Genomic DNA, 15,818 nt, shown 5'->3' with positions numbered 1-15,818 from the left:
AGATCCACACATTTATTTAGATTAGTCCAAACCAGACGCTGCCCCGGAGCTCCTTAAGAACACAGTCTCGCCACAGTCAGGCTTCCTGGAGGCACAGAAAAGAAAGGGTGTGTTGTGGCTGTAACAGCAAATGACCAGTGCACATCCAGGATGCTGAGGCTATCCTCCTCACGGCCCTAGGTCCTGTGCTGTCACCTTTCCACTTACCCTGCTTTGTTGCTGCGTGCCGGCTGAGAGAGAGAGAGCAGAGCAAGGCTAACCCCAATGTAACATTAACCCAGAGAAGGAACTGAGGGGTGGCCAGAGAACTGTCTGCAAGCCAACTGGCAGAGAGAGCTCTCCTGAGAAGTCTGTGCTTTTAATGCATCTCTGAGGGTTTTTCTTTGCTCTATATCAACGATGGACTCGAATGGCTTCTGGGGTGGTATTCGTCCTCAATTTTCATCAGTCAGGAACTGTAAGTCCAAGGAGACATTGGGAACCACTTCTCCTTAATTCTCCCACGAGCTGCTTTTTCACTCCACTTATCAGTTCATACATAGCATTTCTACCGTGAGTGATTTAGAACCTGAAGGAGCTATCCCATTTTAAACGATGATCTGAGTTGCCCTTTGTCAGTAATGTGCTGCTTGGGACCACATACTCACGTGTTCGATTATTATTGACATGATGATAATGGTGGTTTCTTCTCTCAGAAGGGAAGGAATCCATAAACTTCAAAGACAAGCAAACTAATCTGTTTCTCACCATGCTGCTGATACTGAGGTAGAAACAGTGGACAGGAGCAGCTTCCTGTCTCTCCGTGCTGCCGCCACTTACCGGTGGTGACCCGCATCCATCCTCCATTCCTGATTGTTCCCTTGATGCCTTTTCTTATAGCACCTGCCCGCCTCCCTCCCACAGAACTTGCTTAAAGTAAGGTAGATGCTGTCATTCCTTTTCAGAGGACCATTAGGTTTAATAGCCATCATCAACTTGAGTACAGATAGATAGAGGATGTGACAAAAGTAGTACCATCTATGATAAATTACTTCCACGGAGATGAGAGTAGTAGCTTACCAAAAAAAAAAGTGGTTAAAAGGAAAGTAGTCACCAGTGACTGCATGGTTGAAAGGCTCAGGACATATCTGTCCCAGACTCAACACTAGCCATAAACATAACTTACTCCATTCAGAACCACAGGCCCTCTCTCCTTACCTTTGTCAGAGTTGCACTAATCCTCTTGGGGAGCCTCAGTGAGGAGCTGCAAGAATTCAGACATTTCTCAGAGTTAACATCTCAGAAATCTCTGGGAAGCTTTCTTGTGGAGCACTGGGAAGGGATATACTTCTCGGGTCTTTCCAGAGTCCATGGTGCTAATTAGGAGTCTCCGCAGGGGAAATAATAGGGCATGTGACGGCCTGTTCATTCCTGATGCATGCTGTGCACACTTAGAGAGTGCCCACTGGGTGTCAGAAACTGGGCTTGATGCCGGTGGTGGGGGGAGGTGTGGACAAAGGCACGTCAGACTGACCCCGCCCTCACAGTGCTCTTGGTTTAATGGAGAAGCAGATCGGTAAATAGGCACTATGCAACAATACGCTACATGCAGTGGCAGAGATCCAAACAAGGTGACGGGAATGCATGGGTGAATGGATACTTTAAAAGAGGTAGAGAGGATGTGCAATTCTCCCTTTTAACATACCAGAAGGGCAAGTGCTCTGGTTTGTTTAAAAGCCTAACAGACAGCTGCAACTTTCCTGGACTGAGTCAAAGACTGCGGTTTCAAGACAAATGATCTGAGTGAAGGCCAGGGGGCTTGGGCTCTTTCCTCTACAGTGCCGACTCATCCCTTAAGCAGTGCTGGGACTCTGGGGTACAGCGATAATCGCCCTGCGCTTCAGGTTTCTCCTTTGCAGAATGGAACTAGCCATTCTGTATTACAGAGTTATTTTGGAGAGGAATAAGATACTGGGTAATAAACACGGCTCTTCAAATCCATCCTGATGATGACAGTGCCGAGAGCACCTGCAGGGGGAGCCAGCCAAGCCCTGTTCCCTGCAGGCTTGTGGCTCCATCCCTGAATTGTCCCCCTGTGGAGAGAGGGGATGAGTTCTGCCCTTACCTTTCACATCCACCCGACAGTCCACAGACGCCTCGCCCAGGGGGTTAACCGCCTTGCAGGTGTAAATGCCCCCGTCAAAGGGACCAGGCTTGCGGATTTCTAAAGAGCAGATTCCCAGGTAACTGAGAGCTCTATACTTGGGGTTGCCTTGGATATCCATCTTGTTCTTCAGCCAGATGATCTTTGGCTGCAAGATAAAGATGGGGGGGGGGGGGGCAGCACGGGAGTGGTGAGAACCAGTTGTTCTTTCTGTGCTCAATCCCGGACTCTTCGCCTGCAAGGCTTAGGGACACACCGGCCAGAGAAGCCGGAGGAGTAGGGTGCCTTAAGAACAGGTGGTACGGGATCGAGAAGAGATAATGGTCTTCTAGAAAGCTCCCCATTCCTTACATGTGGGGAGGGGTTCCCTTTCCAGTACCCTCAGAAGCCTCCTAAGCTCCTTCTGTTGGTTTAAGAGAGCACCTGAAACCTTGCCTTGTTCATCAAGTATTCCAGACTAGAAAAAAGGTGGGACCTTCTGTCCCATTCTGTGCAAGCAGCTCCTTCATGGATCCTAAGTATTGCCTCTTTTTTGTATATACATTGTTGAATTTGAATCATTCATATTCTGTTCCCACTGTTGCCTTGGGACTCACTGTTGTCCCCTCTGGTTAGAAAGTAGTTTCTAGAGTGAGCTTATTGACATTCTCTTTCTGAGATGTTATCTCCATGGGGTCTGGCCCAGGACTTCTATGCGAAAGGAACTTGGTAAAGTCGTTAGTGATCTTGTATATGGTATAGTGTACAGAAGTACAGTGGCTAGATTGGAAATAGACTTGCTCAGGGTTGTGGCCTCAACTCTAGACAGCTGGCATGCAGATGGCTCGGAACAGGTGAGGCATAGCGGGTGACTAAGGGGAAACCAGGGAGACTCCATCACCTCTGCTGGAGGGACAACTTGAAGCTCATGCCCAACTGCCAGAGGATCAGTATGTGACATCTTCATACACAAGGAACAGACGCGAAAAAGGAAACTGGAAACATCCTGCACATCGGCCTGCCTTGGACTCTGCGTGTCCTGACTGTGCATAACCTGCCTCACCTGCTGTGGGACGGGCAGGTGGTGGTGATGGGAACAACGGTGTGGTTAGAATGCACTTCCACACAGTGGGGGTTAAGGCAGGAGCAGGGAGCAGCGCAGTGTGGCCAGCCCGCGGAACTCCGCTCACCTTGGGAGAGCCGCGGACGCAGCAGAAGAGCTGGGTGTCATAGCCGGTGACCGTGGTGCAGTCTGCCAAAGGCTGGGTGAACTTTGGGGCTTCAGAGAAATCTCGCTGCGCAAACCCCTCAGTCTTGCAAACAGTCGCTGAGGGGACCAAAGGGCCAATGACATAGTGCCCGAGATCCCCACCCCTCTTCAACTCTTCAGCCTCAACACTTCCCAGCTCCCGGGCCCCGGGCCCTACCTGCTTTCTGGATGTGGGCAAGGTCAGCAGTGATGGGGGCTGTCTCACTGAGCCCACACTGGTTCTCAGCAAAGACTCGAAATGCGTAGGAGTTGCCCACGATGAGGTTGGAGACCGTGAAGCTGGTGCGATGATAACGCTCCAGCACCGTGAACCACAGCTTTGGGGTCCCAGAATGCCGTGAATGAGACCCCTGTTCTGTGAACTCACTCCACCTCAGCCCACTGCATGGAGTTACCAGAGCCCCATTCCAGAATGCGTTAATCCTGTCTCCCCACTCCCTCCCAGCTGGGCCTCACCCCAGATTTTGTGTCAGCCTTCTGCACGGTGTATCCCAGGAGTGCCGCGTTGCCCGTGTCTTGGGGAGGTGTCCACTCCAGAGTAGCACTGGAGCCCCAAACGTCCACCAACTTGATACTCTGAGGAGGACCTGGCCTCTCTGAAAGGGCCAATCATGGCAGTGGGCATGGGACAACTCACATATGTATGGAAATCACTTCGGGAGTGCCTTTCCCCTTCTCTGCTCAGCTACGCCTCCCCTCACCCACCACTGTGCCCTACCCTTGCTGTGGGGAGTCACCCCGGCTTCCCCAGCTCTCTGCGATGGCTCCTCTTTAGCCTGGAGAGGGAGCCCCTGAGGACCACCTCTCTCCCACTCCCCACACTGTACCAATCACCAGGATGTCAATGGTGGCAGTGGCTTCCAGCTCTCCCAGCTGCACACTGAGCTGGTAGCGACCCGAGTCAGCACGTTGGGCTTCTCGGATGAAGAGGATGGAGTCCTGCTCCCCATTCCGCACACTCACACGGCTGGCATCCAAGGCACAGCCATCATGTTTCCAGGTGGCTCGAGGTTTGGGTTTGCCCTAAGAAATGGGAATAGGCTGTAAGTAACCCTGAGATGCCTCGTGACCCCCCCTGCTGCAGTGGGGGGGGTGTTTCAGAGCCACCCCAGGTCCACATGGTGACTTGACTTGAATTGCAAATGCCTGGAGTTAGAATTTGGTGGACTGTCCCAGGGGACTCGCATCTTTCATCAACAGCCTAAGGATCATGGGGGAATGATGGGGTTTGGCTTTGAGTTTCCCACCCTCTGAGAGTTCAGGTCACCTGAGGCAGCTGGGGGCAACAATAGCTGCCTAAACTCCCAAGAGCCCTCCGAAACGAGAGCTCCCAGACCTCTGCCGACCGAAGGACATAGGTTAGCCTCAGCTCGTCACATGGGGCACAACCCAAACTCCATCTCAGGAGTGAAGATGAAAGGGTCATTCTGCCTCAGACTTCTGGTGACATGGCCCCCTCCATTCCAGGCCAGGATGACTGCCCCAGTGCCAGCAAGACTCTTAGTATCTGTTTCCAAATCAAAACCCTGGCCTGGTCCCAGCGTGGGGCCAGCATGGACCCAGCGTGGGGCCAGCATGATCACCTGGAATGGGATTAGTAGGTTCACAGTGTCTCCAACCTTGCAGATATAGGTCTGCCTCAGGGTCCGTGGTAGCCAGATCTTGGGGTGCTCTGAGTGATGGAAGGAAAGAGAACAGTGGGTGGTGAGCCTCCTGTGGTGGGAGGGGCAGAGCTCAGAGGAAGTGGACACCGCATCTGGCTCTACTCCATGGGCAGATGACCCAGGTGCTCACCAAATCCACCCTCTCCTAGGGAATGGAAAGATTGCTCCCATCAGCTCGCTGGGATTTAGGGAAGAGTGATTGGCTGAAAGATCCCCTTGAGAGCATTCAAGTCTTGGCAGAAAGCACTGGAGTGTGAGCCTGATGCTTGCTTCTTTTAATTTGTAACTCTCAACTACTGACTTTTCATCAACTGAGGTTTCTTTTTCTGTTTGTGCACAGACTGGTCTAGCCCGTGTGGTTGGTCTCTGTACACCTTTCCTACATTTGTCCTTAACAACACACCTTTTATCAAAGCCACTTTCAGTGTTAGTCTTGACCTCCAAGTGTCAGCCCTGCTTCCCAGCTTGATGCCAAACTTGAGGAGAAAGCTTTCCACTCTGCGGCAGAGTCACACTCTGGACCCACTAGGGCAGCACTGACGTCACTGCACAGGGAGCTGGCACCTGAGGCCCTTCCTCTGCACACTGCCCCGCTCGGGCACCACGCAGGGCTCTTCCAGTTCATGAAGGATCACTTTGTACGAACAGAATCTGGGAAAGACTAAGTCCACTGCTCACTAGTCCTTGATCTCCCAGGTGTGTTCCAGTGAGAAGAGGGATTAGCTCCTGTCCCTTGGCTTCCAGGATGGGGGCAGGAGATGCTCAGGAGAGTGCTGAGTGTAAGGTGTGGAGGCTGACCAGGTGTGACCTCTCTCCGCGCAGGGAGCCTCGGGCTGCCTTGGCTGAGAAAGTGCCAACATCCCACCTGGGTTCCCTTGGGAGCCCGGCTGAGGCTACACCATTTTCCTGCTTTCTAGGGCTCCGCTCTCCTCTCCTCGGGTAGAGGTGGTCCCCTGCTGCTGTTGTCTCAAGTGGACTGTGATACCGCCTCAGGTCTCACCAACTCCCTGGCCTCTCCCCACGATTCACTCGAGCAGTTGTCAAAACTGCGCTCAGTTCAGCTATGGCAAACAGCACAGCGGTCTGACAGAGGATTCCAAACTTTCTGATTAACATTTCCCTGCAGATATGTTCCTGAGCATTCTATTGCAGCATATGTGTGTTTACTTATTAGTTGGACTGTTTAAATATGTACATTATACAATGCAAACTTTTGAATGGTGAAATTTAAAATAAATAGAGTTTCCACTATGTTCTTCCTACACCTCAGTTTGTAGCCCACTGTTTCGAGGAACTTCCCTCCCACGGTCTGCCCCATCACCGTCTCGAGATCACTTTTTGCCTTTGTAAATGTATATAAACACGGCTACTCAGCGCACACTGTCCACTGTATTGATCTAGCTTCCTTTTTCACGGTGTGGCTTACGCCTCCCCCTGGGCGGTGCAGTCTTGGACGGCACCTCACTCCGGCCCCTGGCAAGAGCATGGGTCTCAGCGCTGAGCGGCTGTCCTGCCCGGACTGCTCAGGGCCCGACGCCTCGGTAAGAACAGCGCAGCGGCCGAGCCCCAGGCCCTGAACGACACTGCTCTGCTTGCCCTCTGTTCGACTTCGGCCGTTTGGAGGGGGTGGGGCATGAAAAACAGAAGAAGTGTTTGTGCGGTGTGTTCCTCTCCTGTGGCCGTCTTGGCGAGCAACCAAGGAGCTGAGAACAAGCGGATATGACTTAAGGGTTTTCTGAAAAAAGAGGGCGGCGGTTGAAAAGGAGGGTCAAACCTCATCTTGTTGGGCTTGGTTCGCCACTGCTGGGTGGGGAAATAGCCCTTCACACTTGCTGGAGAGAAGCCGGCTCTGCTGTCCCCTGCTCTGCCCGCTTGACGCAGAAGGACCTGGATGAGCACCCGGAACAGGAAGACAGGAGGGAAAGGGCTCGGGGGGAGAAACACACTTGTGAAGTTAGGCTGCCTCCCCATCTAGAAGCGTACGCCTGAAGGACCCGTTCTCTGAGCTCGGCGTATCTGCCCGCTTCCGGACCCTCCACTGTCCACTGGGGCCTGGGCACCACAGTCAGGGCCCTGGCGGTGATCTCGCCCTTAGGAGAAGGAGGCAGAGAAGGGAGGGCAGAGGGCTACCCTCAAGAATTGGACAGGTCGGGGTGAGGAAAGGAGCCCAGGTCGTCACGCCTGGAAGATGCGCTGTCTGAGCCCTGCTCGGAACTCGGGGGGGCGGGGATGGGCTTTTCTATAGATGGGTGCAAGCTGACTCGTATCTTTGTGCCCATTTAGTGTTTCTTGTGTTGCTTGGACAACTACCTTGGAAGATGTTAGCGTTGTTTCACCTGAGCTGAAGAGAATGAGTAAAGAAACAGGTTTATGTGGAACATAAATGAAGATGTTGGCATTAGGAGGATGAGCAGAATGGCCCTGAGATCCAGAGGGGATCCCGGTGGGGGCAGAGAGACAGAGGAGGAGGGCTGACAGCTAGATGGCAGTCTCTTCCTCCTTGGGGGGCTCCCCTGCCAGTTCTTTGCTTGCACGTGGGCTTCCCTGACAAGATGATGAACTGCCAGGGGGCAAATTTACGGTATCGGAATGTTGTGAGTCTGAGGATTAGCAGGTGAGGATTCTGCTCTCGAAGGCTCCCAGACCCCAGTGCGGGGAAAGAGGATGGGCTTGAGGCCAAAGCAGCTGACAGGGGGCAGGAGGTGGCAGGAGAGCGCTTGGCAGCTGCGGGTGCCCGGGCAGCAGAATGCTCTTTCCCGGCTCCGCCCAGGCCCTCCCACGTGCCCGAGCAAGCGTGCAGTCCGCCCCTTCGCTAAGAAGGTTCATCAGAGGCCTCATTTGGGGCACCTCTTTTCACACATCTGTGGTCAAGAGAGGTGTTAATTGTACTGACCTTGGGGAAATGTGGCTCTTCCCTGATGCCCAAGGTCTTTCTGCTCCTCAGATGCCAGGACGGATGTGAACCAAAGACTGTTCCCTACGTCACAGCCTAGGTTTTCTGAGATCGGGTTTGGGACAGCTATAGCGTGGTTTCTTTCATTCATAGAGTCTTGGGGAAAAGGCATTTTGAAGAGTCCTTTGAGAGACATTGGCTTCTTTTTTTTTTTTTTTTTTTTTTTAAAGATTTTTTAATTTTATTATTTGACAGAGATAGAGACAGCCAGCAAGAGAGGGAACACAAGCAGGGGAAGTGGGAGAGGAAGAAGCAGGCTCACAGCGGAGGAGCCTGATGTGGGGCTCGATCCCATAACGCGGGGATCACGCCCTGAGCCGAAGGCAGGCGCTTAACCGCTGTGCCACCCAGGCGCCCCGAGACATTGGCTTCTGAGCTGTCTTTCTCTCAGACAGAATGCTGTCTAATTCTTTCTTGAAAATTAGCAGAGAAGGAGACTACTACTGAAAGGCCAAAGATCTTGACTCCTCTGGATTAGAAAATTCCTCTTAATTCTACCCTAATTTCATCCTATTGAAGTTTATGCCCATTTCCTTATTCTGTGCTCATGGGAAATAAGTGTTCATATTCTATCAATATTTCCCTTCACACCATTAAAGACTTTCCTCCAGCAATTTCTTAAGGGCCATGTAGTTCATGTTGATGTTATTACTTCTGTCCTGGAGCGTGAAGGAACAAGACAGACACATTGAAAGAATGAAGGGTGTGTGTGTGCACACGTGCACCTATGTGTGAGATAAAGAGTGTGTGCACGTGTGCGACAGTGTGTGCATGGACGTGGGTAAGTGTGTGAGACTGGGAGCATATGTGTGTGTGTGCATGCATGTGCCTGTGTGAGTGAATGGCTCCCTAAAAAGAGCAAATGCACAAGCAAGCTATGGCTTTGAGACAGGATGTGGCCTTGGCCTTATCAGAAACTTGTCTGGAGGGGCGCCTGAGTGGCTCAGTCAGTTAAGCGTCTGCCTGCGGCTCAGGTCATGATCCCAGGGTCCTGGAATCGAGTTCCGCTTCAGGCTCCCTGCTCAGTGGGGAGTCTGCTTCTCCCCCCTCTCTCTGCTTGTGCATGCTCTCTCTCTCTCTCAAAAATAAATAATCTTAAAAAAATTAAAAAAAAGAAACTTGTCTGGAGGAGCGTCTTAGGAAAGGTGACTTCCAAAGCACCTTGTGAAGAACTTCAGCTTCTCGAATTCTGTGAGACTAAGGTCAGAAAGAAACAGAAGGATAGAGAAACAGGCAACACTTGTCCGAGATTTGTGGCAGAGCCACAAGAGGGAAGAGGCCTGGGGCCTGGAATTATTGCATGGAGAACTATTTTTAATAGAAATAGAGAAACTTTTTAATAGAAATAAACATCTATTGTTTTTGAGCCTTCAATTCTGAGGCCTGTTTGTTAGATCGACGGGCATTCCCTGACGAGCACAGTCTCTGCCCCTAGAGTTCTGTTCTCCAGCTCTGCTTCTCCAGCACCAGCGATCCTACGGCACAATGGAGACCTCTGATCCACGCCTTCCCACCCCTGCACTCCCTGTCACCCTCTAGGTTACCACTCTTTTTCCCACCCAACTTACAGTCCGGTAGGTACACTCCCTTATGTACCCACTCAGATCCCTTAATCCTCTGGTCGTCCACTGCGCTCTCCCTGCCATGGCCGACCTCAGTTAAATGCTTTCCAGCCACTCAGTGCCCACATCCTCACTGGGGAAAATACAGCAAGGCTGACTGTGAGGTGATGGCCACTAACAGTGACCACTGACTCCCCATGGCCCTCTGGCAGTTCTTCCAGACTTCCTAGGTCCCCTCAGCCTCTTATTCTCCTGGGTGACAACTGCACACCTTCCACGTCTAAAACCTCCATACCCTCTCCCTCATCCTCATGCTCAGTGGATGACCTTGCTAGTGTCTCAGGCCTTCCTATAGCCTATTCTTAACTCAGCAGTCAGAAAAAGCCTTAAAACCTATACCTGATCATGTCAGTTTTCACTTAAAACCTTGGCCAGGTTGCCCATCGGTCTCAGAGTCAAACTGGTCTTCAAAATGTCTTCCTCTCTGCCCTCAAACCTACCATTCTCTCCCTCAAGCTGCTAGAGGCACAGTGGCCCCAATCCATAGGGCCCACTCCTGCCTCAGGACCTTTGCACTGACTGTTCTCTCTGCATGGAAAACATTCCCCTCAAATATCTGCATGCATTGTTCTCTCATCTCCTTTAAGTTGCTGCTCAAATAGCACCTTATTAACGAGACCATCACTGAATATCCTGTTTAAAATAGCAAACATGTTTCCCACCCCCAGCACTTTCTGTCCTCCTCTGCTTCATTTTCCGGCACATTTCTGACATATTATATATCTTATTTTTTTATTACAATTTATATATTGTCTATCTCCTTACACTAGAATGGAACCTCCACAAGGGGAGTTATTTTTGCCTTTTTTATTTCTGTAGCAATGCCTGGCACATAATAGGCATAAAAGAAATATTTGTAGAAGGAAGAAAGGGGATAGGAAAGTAGGAGGAAGGAAGAAGGAAGAAATGAAGGAAGGTTGCTCCCAGGCATGGGCCCCAGCTTCCCAAGCCTGGAAGACACAGAACAGTTTGCATCGCAAGGAGATGTAGTTACTCTGAAATCAGTAGATGGGCCCTTCCTCTGGGTCTCAGGGTCCCTCTTCTCCACGCAGGCTGGAGGCCTCTCCCACCCGAGGCTGCTCCGGGCCCCAGTGCCTCTGGGTAGTGCGGTGGGTAGACAGAAATTGTTTCCCGATGCTGGCTGCCTACTGCTGCTGATTTAGCTAGAAAGAAGGCTTTCTTGACTGAAAGCTCAGTGTTGACCAGTTGCAGTTTATTTTGATGTTGCAGATGAATTTCTGCCTCTGGTGCCTACTCTGTTTCCCAAATGTACACACATGCTCACCGCAGGGCCCCCGTGGGTCCTGCAGCGCTCCCCATAAGGTAGAGGAAGAAAAAGGCCTTGGAACTCACAGGAACTTAGGGCCCATCTAGGCCAGGTCCATGGCACTCTGAAGGACCTGTGAGTGGACTTCAGGGGTTCTCTGAGCTCCCTGAACTTTTTTTTGAGTGTTTTTCCTGGGATAAGATTCCACAGATGTCATCAGACTTTCCTAGGGGTCCATAGCCATCAAAAGGTTATCCTTCAATTTACAGATGAGAAAATGGCAGCCCAGAGACGGGCGCTGACTTGCCTAGGGTCACAGGACAGAGCTAGGACTTGAACTCATGTCTTCTCTAAGCAGATAACAGAATCAAACATACTTTGCCAAGTATCACAAGCAGCGCTGACTATCACTGACCTCTGGGATGCTAACGAGTTGAGCTGCCGATGCTGGTGGCCCTGAGGCCTGCGGCTCTTGAGGCTGCCTGCACTCCAGGTGGCTGGCCAGTGGCTGTCTGGAGCCCATGGCCCACAGCGCCTACTCACAGCCAGAGGGAGGAGCGTGGGTGAGTTGGGATGCCCTCCCCCAGGGTCTTAGAGAGACCAGCCAAGTCGGGAGTCAGCAGTCCTGGCTCTCATTCTCACTCTGTGGCTTACTCCCTGGACGTTTTGGGGAAGAAACTGGTTTTCTACCTCAAGACCATCCCAGTCTAATGTGCTCACAATAACTTCTGCTACCCCGACCTTCTTTTCAAGGGAGCAAACTCAGCTGGCTCTCTGCCTGTGGCATTCAGACAGCTCCCGAAAACCCAGCGTCTCCCATGAGGATGAGAAGGGGCAGCCAGCTTTCCCTACCCAACCCCATTTATAGGTAGAACTCTCAGTCTTGGCTCCTGACCTGGAAATAGCTTATTATCTATTCACATCTTAGTTTGGCCTCTTCCAAGGCACTTTGGATCCTCTCAACAATCCTTTCAACCGCCCTACTAGGTAGATATTATTAATTACCATTTTACAGAGAGGAAACTGAGCAGTTGCTTGGCTCGTCCAAGGGCACAGAGCTGCCAGAGGTGGCCCTGGGCAGAGTCTAGATCACGTCGTTTTCTCCTACCTTTCCCTACCCTGGGGTTCCAGGAACTTCTTGTTTGCGGTCTTTGCATCCCCTACACTCAAGATGTCGGGGGGCCAAAAGCAGGGACTTTGTGCAGGTAACTGTCTTAAATGTGTGAGGCGCCTGTGGTTCCTTCTGCCGGTTACCGCGCAGGAGAAGGGAAAAGCCCGGCTTCTGTCTTCCATCTCTGGCCGGCCAAGCCAGGCACAGTGGGCGACGCCCCATGTGAACATCACCGAGCTCACAGAGCTGTTAGCTGCAGAGGCCTCCGCCAGGGGCAGCTGGGGAGTGGGCGGCTGGGCCGCTGGCAGGGACACTGGGACTGGAAGGGCCGCCCACCATCTCCTAGCTCAAAAGGGCCTCTTTGCTTAGAGGCTCACAGAGACCACTGCGGAAGGGAGGCCAGTGCTTCTCCTCGATGGGCTCTGCTTCCGTGGAGCTCAGACCCTGAGAGGCCGGGGTTTTCCCTGGGAGCCATTTGGAGGGTTAGGGCTGGTCCTGGACCCACGGCACTGCTGAGCGAGGGGCAGAGTGTCATGCGCTGTTTCTTCACCACCCAGCCTCTCGGTTGCTAGAAGCTTTTCATTTCCCCCTTCCAATCCATCCAGACGGCCACCATCTCACCCCTCATTCCCTCCTAGCTGGTATTAGTATATCAGGCCCTCAGTCCCTGGGACAGACATTTTACTGCAGGTGCAAATAGAAACGGATCATTTTTAGTCACTGTAAAGTGCCACAAACACCGTTCACTGACTTCTCAGCTAAAAAGCACAAACCCAGCAGAGACACTTGAGCAGCAAATAAGAATCCACCAAGGAAAGGGGTGGGGGCCCCCACTACTGCTCCATGCTCGGTACCAAGCCCGTGAAGTCATTCGCCTGTGCGCAAACCTAAGGACATGCAGCCGGGTGTTAGGGAGGCCTCCCCAACTCCTACCACCCAGCCCCCCACCCTTCCCAGTCCCGTGGGTCACCTTCTATTGGGGACAGGAGCTGGGGAAAGGGGCTGCCGGGCTCTTGTTGAGATGAAGCTGGGGGTCCTTCAGCGTCGGCTGGGCTCATTTCTTTCACCTTCAGTGTGGATCCCGAGGCCACCTCCAGAGCCGTGGCTGCCTCCATGCTGGGCCACCCCCAGGCTGGGCTCCAGCGGGAGATTTTCACTGTTGGTGGTGAGGGAGGGGCTAAGCACCTGCTCTCCAGCCTGGCCGCCCGGGGTCCCAGCCACAGGCTTATGTAACTGGCCTGGCCTTCTCCCACCCGGCTCCTCTCAGTAGAAGGGCTGAAGCAGGGACTGGGAAAGAGAGGGAGATCAGACAGCAGCCCAGAATAGCCGCAGGAGGACTGAGGTGACAGCCCTCACACAGCACTGGGGAGGGAGGGGAGGGCTGGAGCTTCGAACAGCTCCCCTGACCGCGCGCACAGATCCCACAATGCGGCCCCGGGCTTAGCAGGCATAGTGGATTCACCGGCACACCCTTAACGGCTCCTTCTCTCTCTGCTCCGTAGTCGGGGAGTTGTAAAGTTGTGCCAACTCGCCCTTTGTGGGGTCCGTCCCCATCCCCTCTGCCTAATCCCCTGGTGGTGGTGGCAGGTAGAGTCCGCGCTCCGGAGCCAGACTACCTGGACTCACTTTTGACTCCATCACCAGCTAGCTGTGTGACTTGCCACACATGACTGTCTCTCTCGGGTCTGTTTCCTCACCTGTAAAACGGAGAGGCTAATGACCATAGGGTTGTCGTGGGGATTACAAGAGCTAATCCGTGTAAAGCGCTTAGCAGAATGTAGCTGACTAAGTGCTCTGTAAATGCGAGCTATTTTTAAGTCAGGCCGGCATGTGGCCCTCGGAGAGCTCGCTTGTCTCTGAGATAAAGCACCAGCAAAGGGAGAGGCGGCCGCGGTGGAGGGGAGCCAGGGGCATGAGGCCGGAGGACGTGTGTGACTGCTGGCTGGGCTACTGGCTCATGAGCTAGGTGACCCTGAGCCAATCACTTACTCTGAACCTCGGGGCCCTGGGCTCTGAGACCAGGGGTGATGATGCCATCACCGTGTGGAGGAGAAAATGATAAAAGTGGAATAATTGGCCAGACCACCGTGTTAGTTACATACTAAAGTCCTGCATGAGGTCTAGACTTACCAAGCCATCATTCCTCACGTCCTGTACACTGCATCTAAATGGTTCCTATCATACCCTCACTTTACTAGCTCCAGAAACCAGCATCCCCTCCCGTGTGTGTGTGTGTGTGTGTGTGTGTGTGGAGACGTTACTTTTTAGAGCTTTATGTCCCCAGTAACGTTGAATGGAAAGTACAGAGTTCCCACATACCCCCTCCTCCGCCCCACCACCCTTTTCTTTTATGGAAAAACAAGAGCGTGTTGAATGAACGGGCTCTGTACACTCATTTTCCCCCTTTAGCCCTCAGTTTGGGGCAGAGTTGATAGGATCCCAGGAGCCTGTGCTGATATGGGGTGTGGAAGCTCCCTTTTGCAACTTGTAGTGGGGCTGAGGGCCAGGACAGCCTGTAGACGCGCTTCCGGCCCAGGAACCTGTTTACCAGGAGCTGGGATGGCTGAGGAGGGCGCTACAAGCTTGACCTCTGAGGCCACACTCGTGTGCGTCGGGACTAGCGTGAAGGCCTCTGCTGGTTTCTCTTGCCTGACCAGCCAGAGCCCTTATGAGTACAGAGTCCCCACACCAGATGGTAGGAAATTGGCCTAGACTTTCAGTCTGAGACCTTTGTTACAATAAAGGTGTAAAAGAAGCAAGTTAAAAATGCAGACTCCTAGGGTCTGTCCATTACAAAGTCTAATTTAATGGGTCTTGGTGGGGTCCAGGAATCTGCATTTAAAAAAGCAATCTAAGGGCGCCTGGGTGGCACAGTGGTTAAGCGTCTGCCTTCGGCTCAGGGCGTGATCCCGGCGTTATGGGATCGAGCCCCACATCAGGCTCCTCCGCTATGAGCCTGCTTCTTCCTCTCCCATTCCCCCTGCTTGTGTTCCCTCTCTCGCTGGCTGTCTCTATCTCTGTCGAATAAATAAATAAAATCTTTAAAAGAAATAAAATAAAAAAAAATAAAAAAGCCATCTAGTGATCCTGGTACGGTAAGTCCTCCGACACTAGATGAGCTAGACTTCCTGAAAATAAAACTACCAGACACGACCTCCTGGGGGAGGAACTCTTCTGCCAGATAGCCAGCTCCTTAAGAGCAACGGCTTCTGCCTTGTGGTCTTCAGATCATGACGTCAGAGTAAGTTTTCATTGGAAATGTCACCCAGGATGGCAGGCTGAGCAGCAGTCTTCAAGGCTCGGCTAAAGGTTCAAGGGAGGTGGACGGGAACCTCTCCTAAAAGAAATATTTGGGGAGAAAGGAAAGCTGCAACTCTTTGAAAGGTCCTTGAATTAAATGGATCAGGCAGGACTATGAGCAAGGGCAGCAAGAGAAAATCTAAGAGAGGCGGCTGGGAAGGTATTGAACTTAAGCTTCCCGTGTTGTCATCTGTCAAACCTGCCTGAAGAGACAGCTAATTCGGGACAGTCATTCTATGCTGTTGTGTCCAGAAGGAAGTGGGTAGCAGTCGCACGCTGAGAGGGCGTGTGGGGTAAGAACGGGAAAGCTGGTCCTACAATACCCATGGGAGGTAGACCTTTAGGGGCATAAAGAACAAGAAAAACTAAGTTTTCCCCCACAACTTATCTAATACCCGCGTGCTACCAGTGTAGTCCCGGCTCTTTACCTGGCTTATTCTCTCATTGCTGGAGTTTGATTTCTGAAGCTAGAAAACTGGAAATCTGTCATGGTAACAAACTGTAGCTTA

At 52.2% G+C, this 15,818-nt stretch overlaps 1 protein-coding gene across 2 annotated transcripts; it reads right to left on the bottom strand.

Annotated features, from left to right (window-relative positions):
* MYBPHL (myosin binding protein H like) lies at positions 1-15,366 on the bottom strand. 2 transcript variants are annotated; one of them, XM_026484635.4, is made up of 9 exons: positions 12,980-15,366; positions 4,976-5,064; positions 4,220-4,415; positions 3,849-3,988; positions 3,550-3,709; positions 3,313-3,449; positions 2,105-2,291; positions 1,198-1,243; positions 1-85 (listed from the first exon to the last, which is right to left on the bottom strand). In XM_026484635.4, the coding sequence occupies exons 1-8, from the start codon at positions 13,122-13,124 to the stop codon at positions 1,233-1,235; spliced, it is 1,065 nt and encodes a 354-aa protein (XP_026340420.1). In that variant the 5' UTR covers positions 13,125-15,366; the 3' UTR covers positions 1-85; positions 1,198-1,232. The 2 variants fall into 2 exon arrangements, with proteins under 2 accessions (XP_026340420.1, XP_057166385.1); XM_057310402.1 differs by lacking the exon at positions 2,105-2,291.
* Between the last annotated feature and the right edge of the window lie 452 nt (positions 15,367-15,818).

The sequence above is a fragment of the Ursus arctos genome, unplaced genomic scaffold (genome assembly GCF_023065955.2).
Source record: "Ursus arctos isolate Adak ecotype North America unplaced genomic scaffold, UrsArc2.0 scaffold_12, whole genome shotgun sequence".
Lineage (NCBI taxonomy): Eukaryota > Metazoa > Chordata > Mammalia > Carnivora > Ursidae > Ursus > Ursus arctos.
This window is presented reverse-complemented; position numbering and strand designations above follow the sequence as displayed.

Coding starts and splice junctions, on each gene's coding strand:
- MYBPHL (XM_026484635.4), bottom strand. CDS start 13,124: ATGGAGGCAGCCACGGCTCTGGAGGTGGCCTCGGGATCCACACTGAAG. Junction 5,065..12,979: donor GCTCCTGTCCCCAATAGAAG/GTGACCCACGGG, acceptor TCCATCACTCAG/AGCACCCCAAGATCTGGCTA. Junction 3,989..4,219: donor CATTGACATCCTGGTGATTG/GTACAGTGTGGG, acceptor TGGCCCTTTCAG/AGAGGCCAGGTCCTCCTCAG.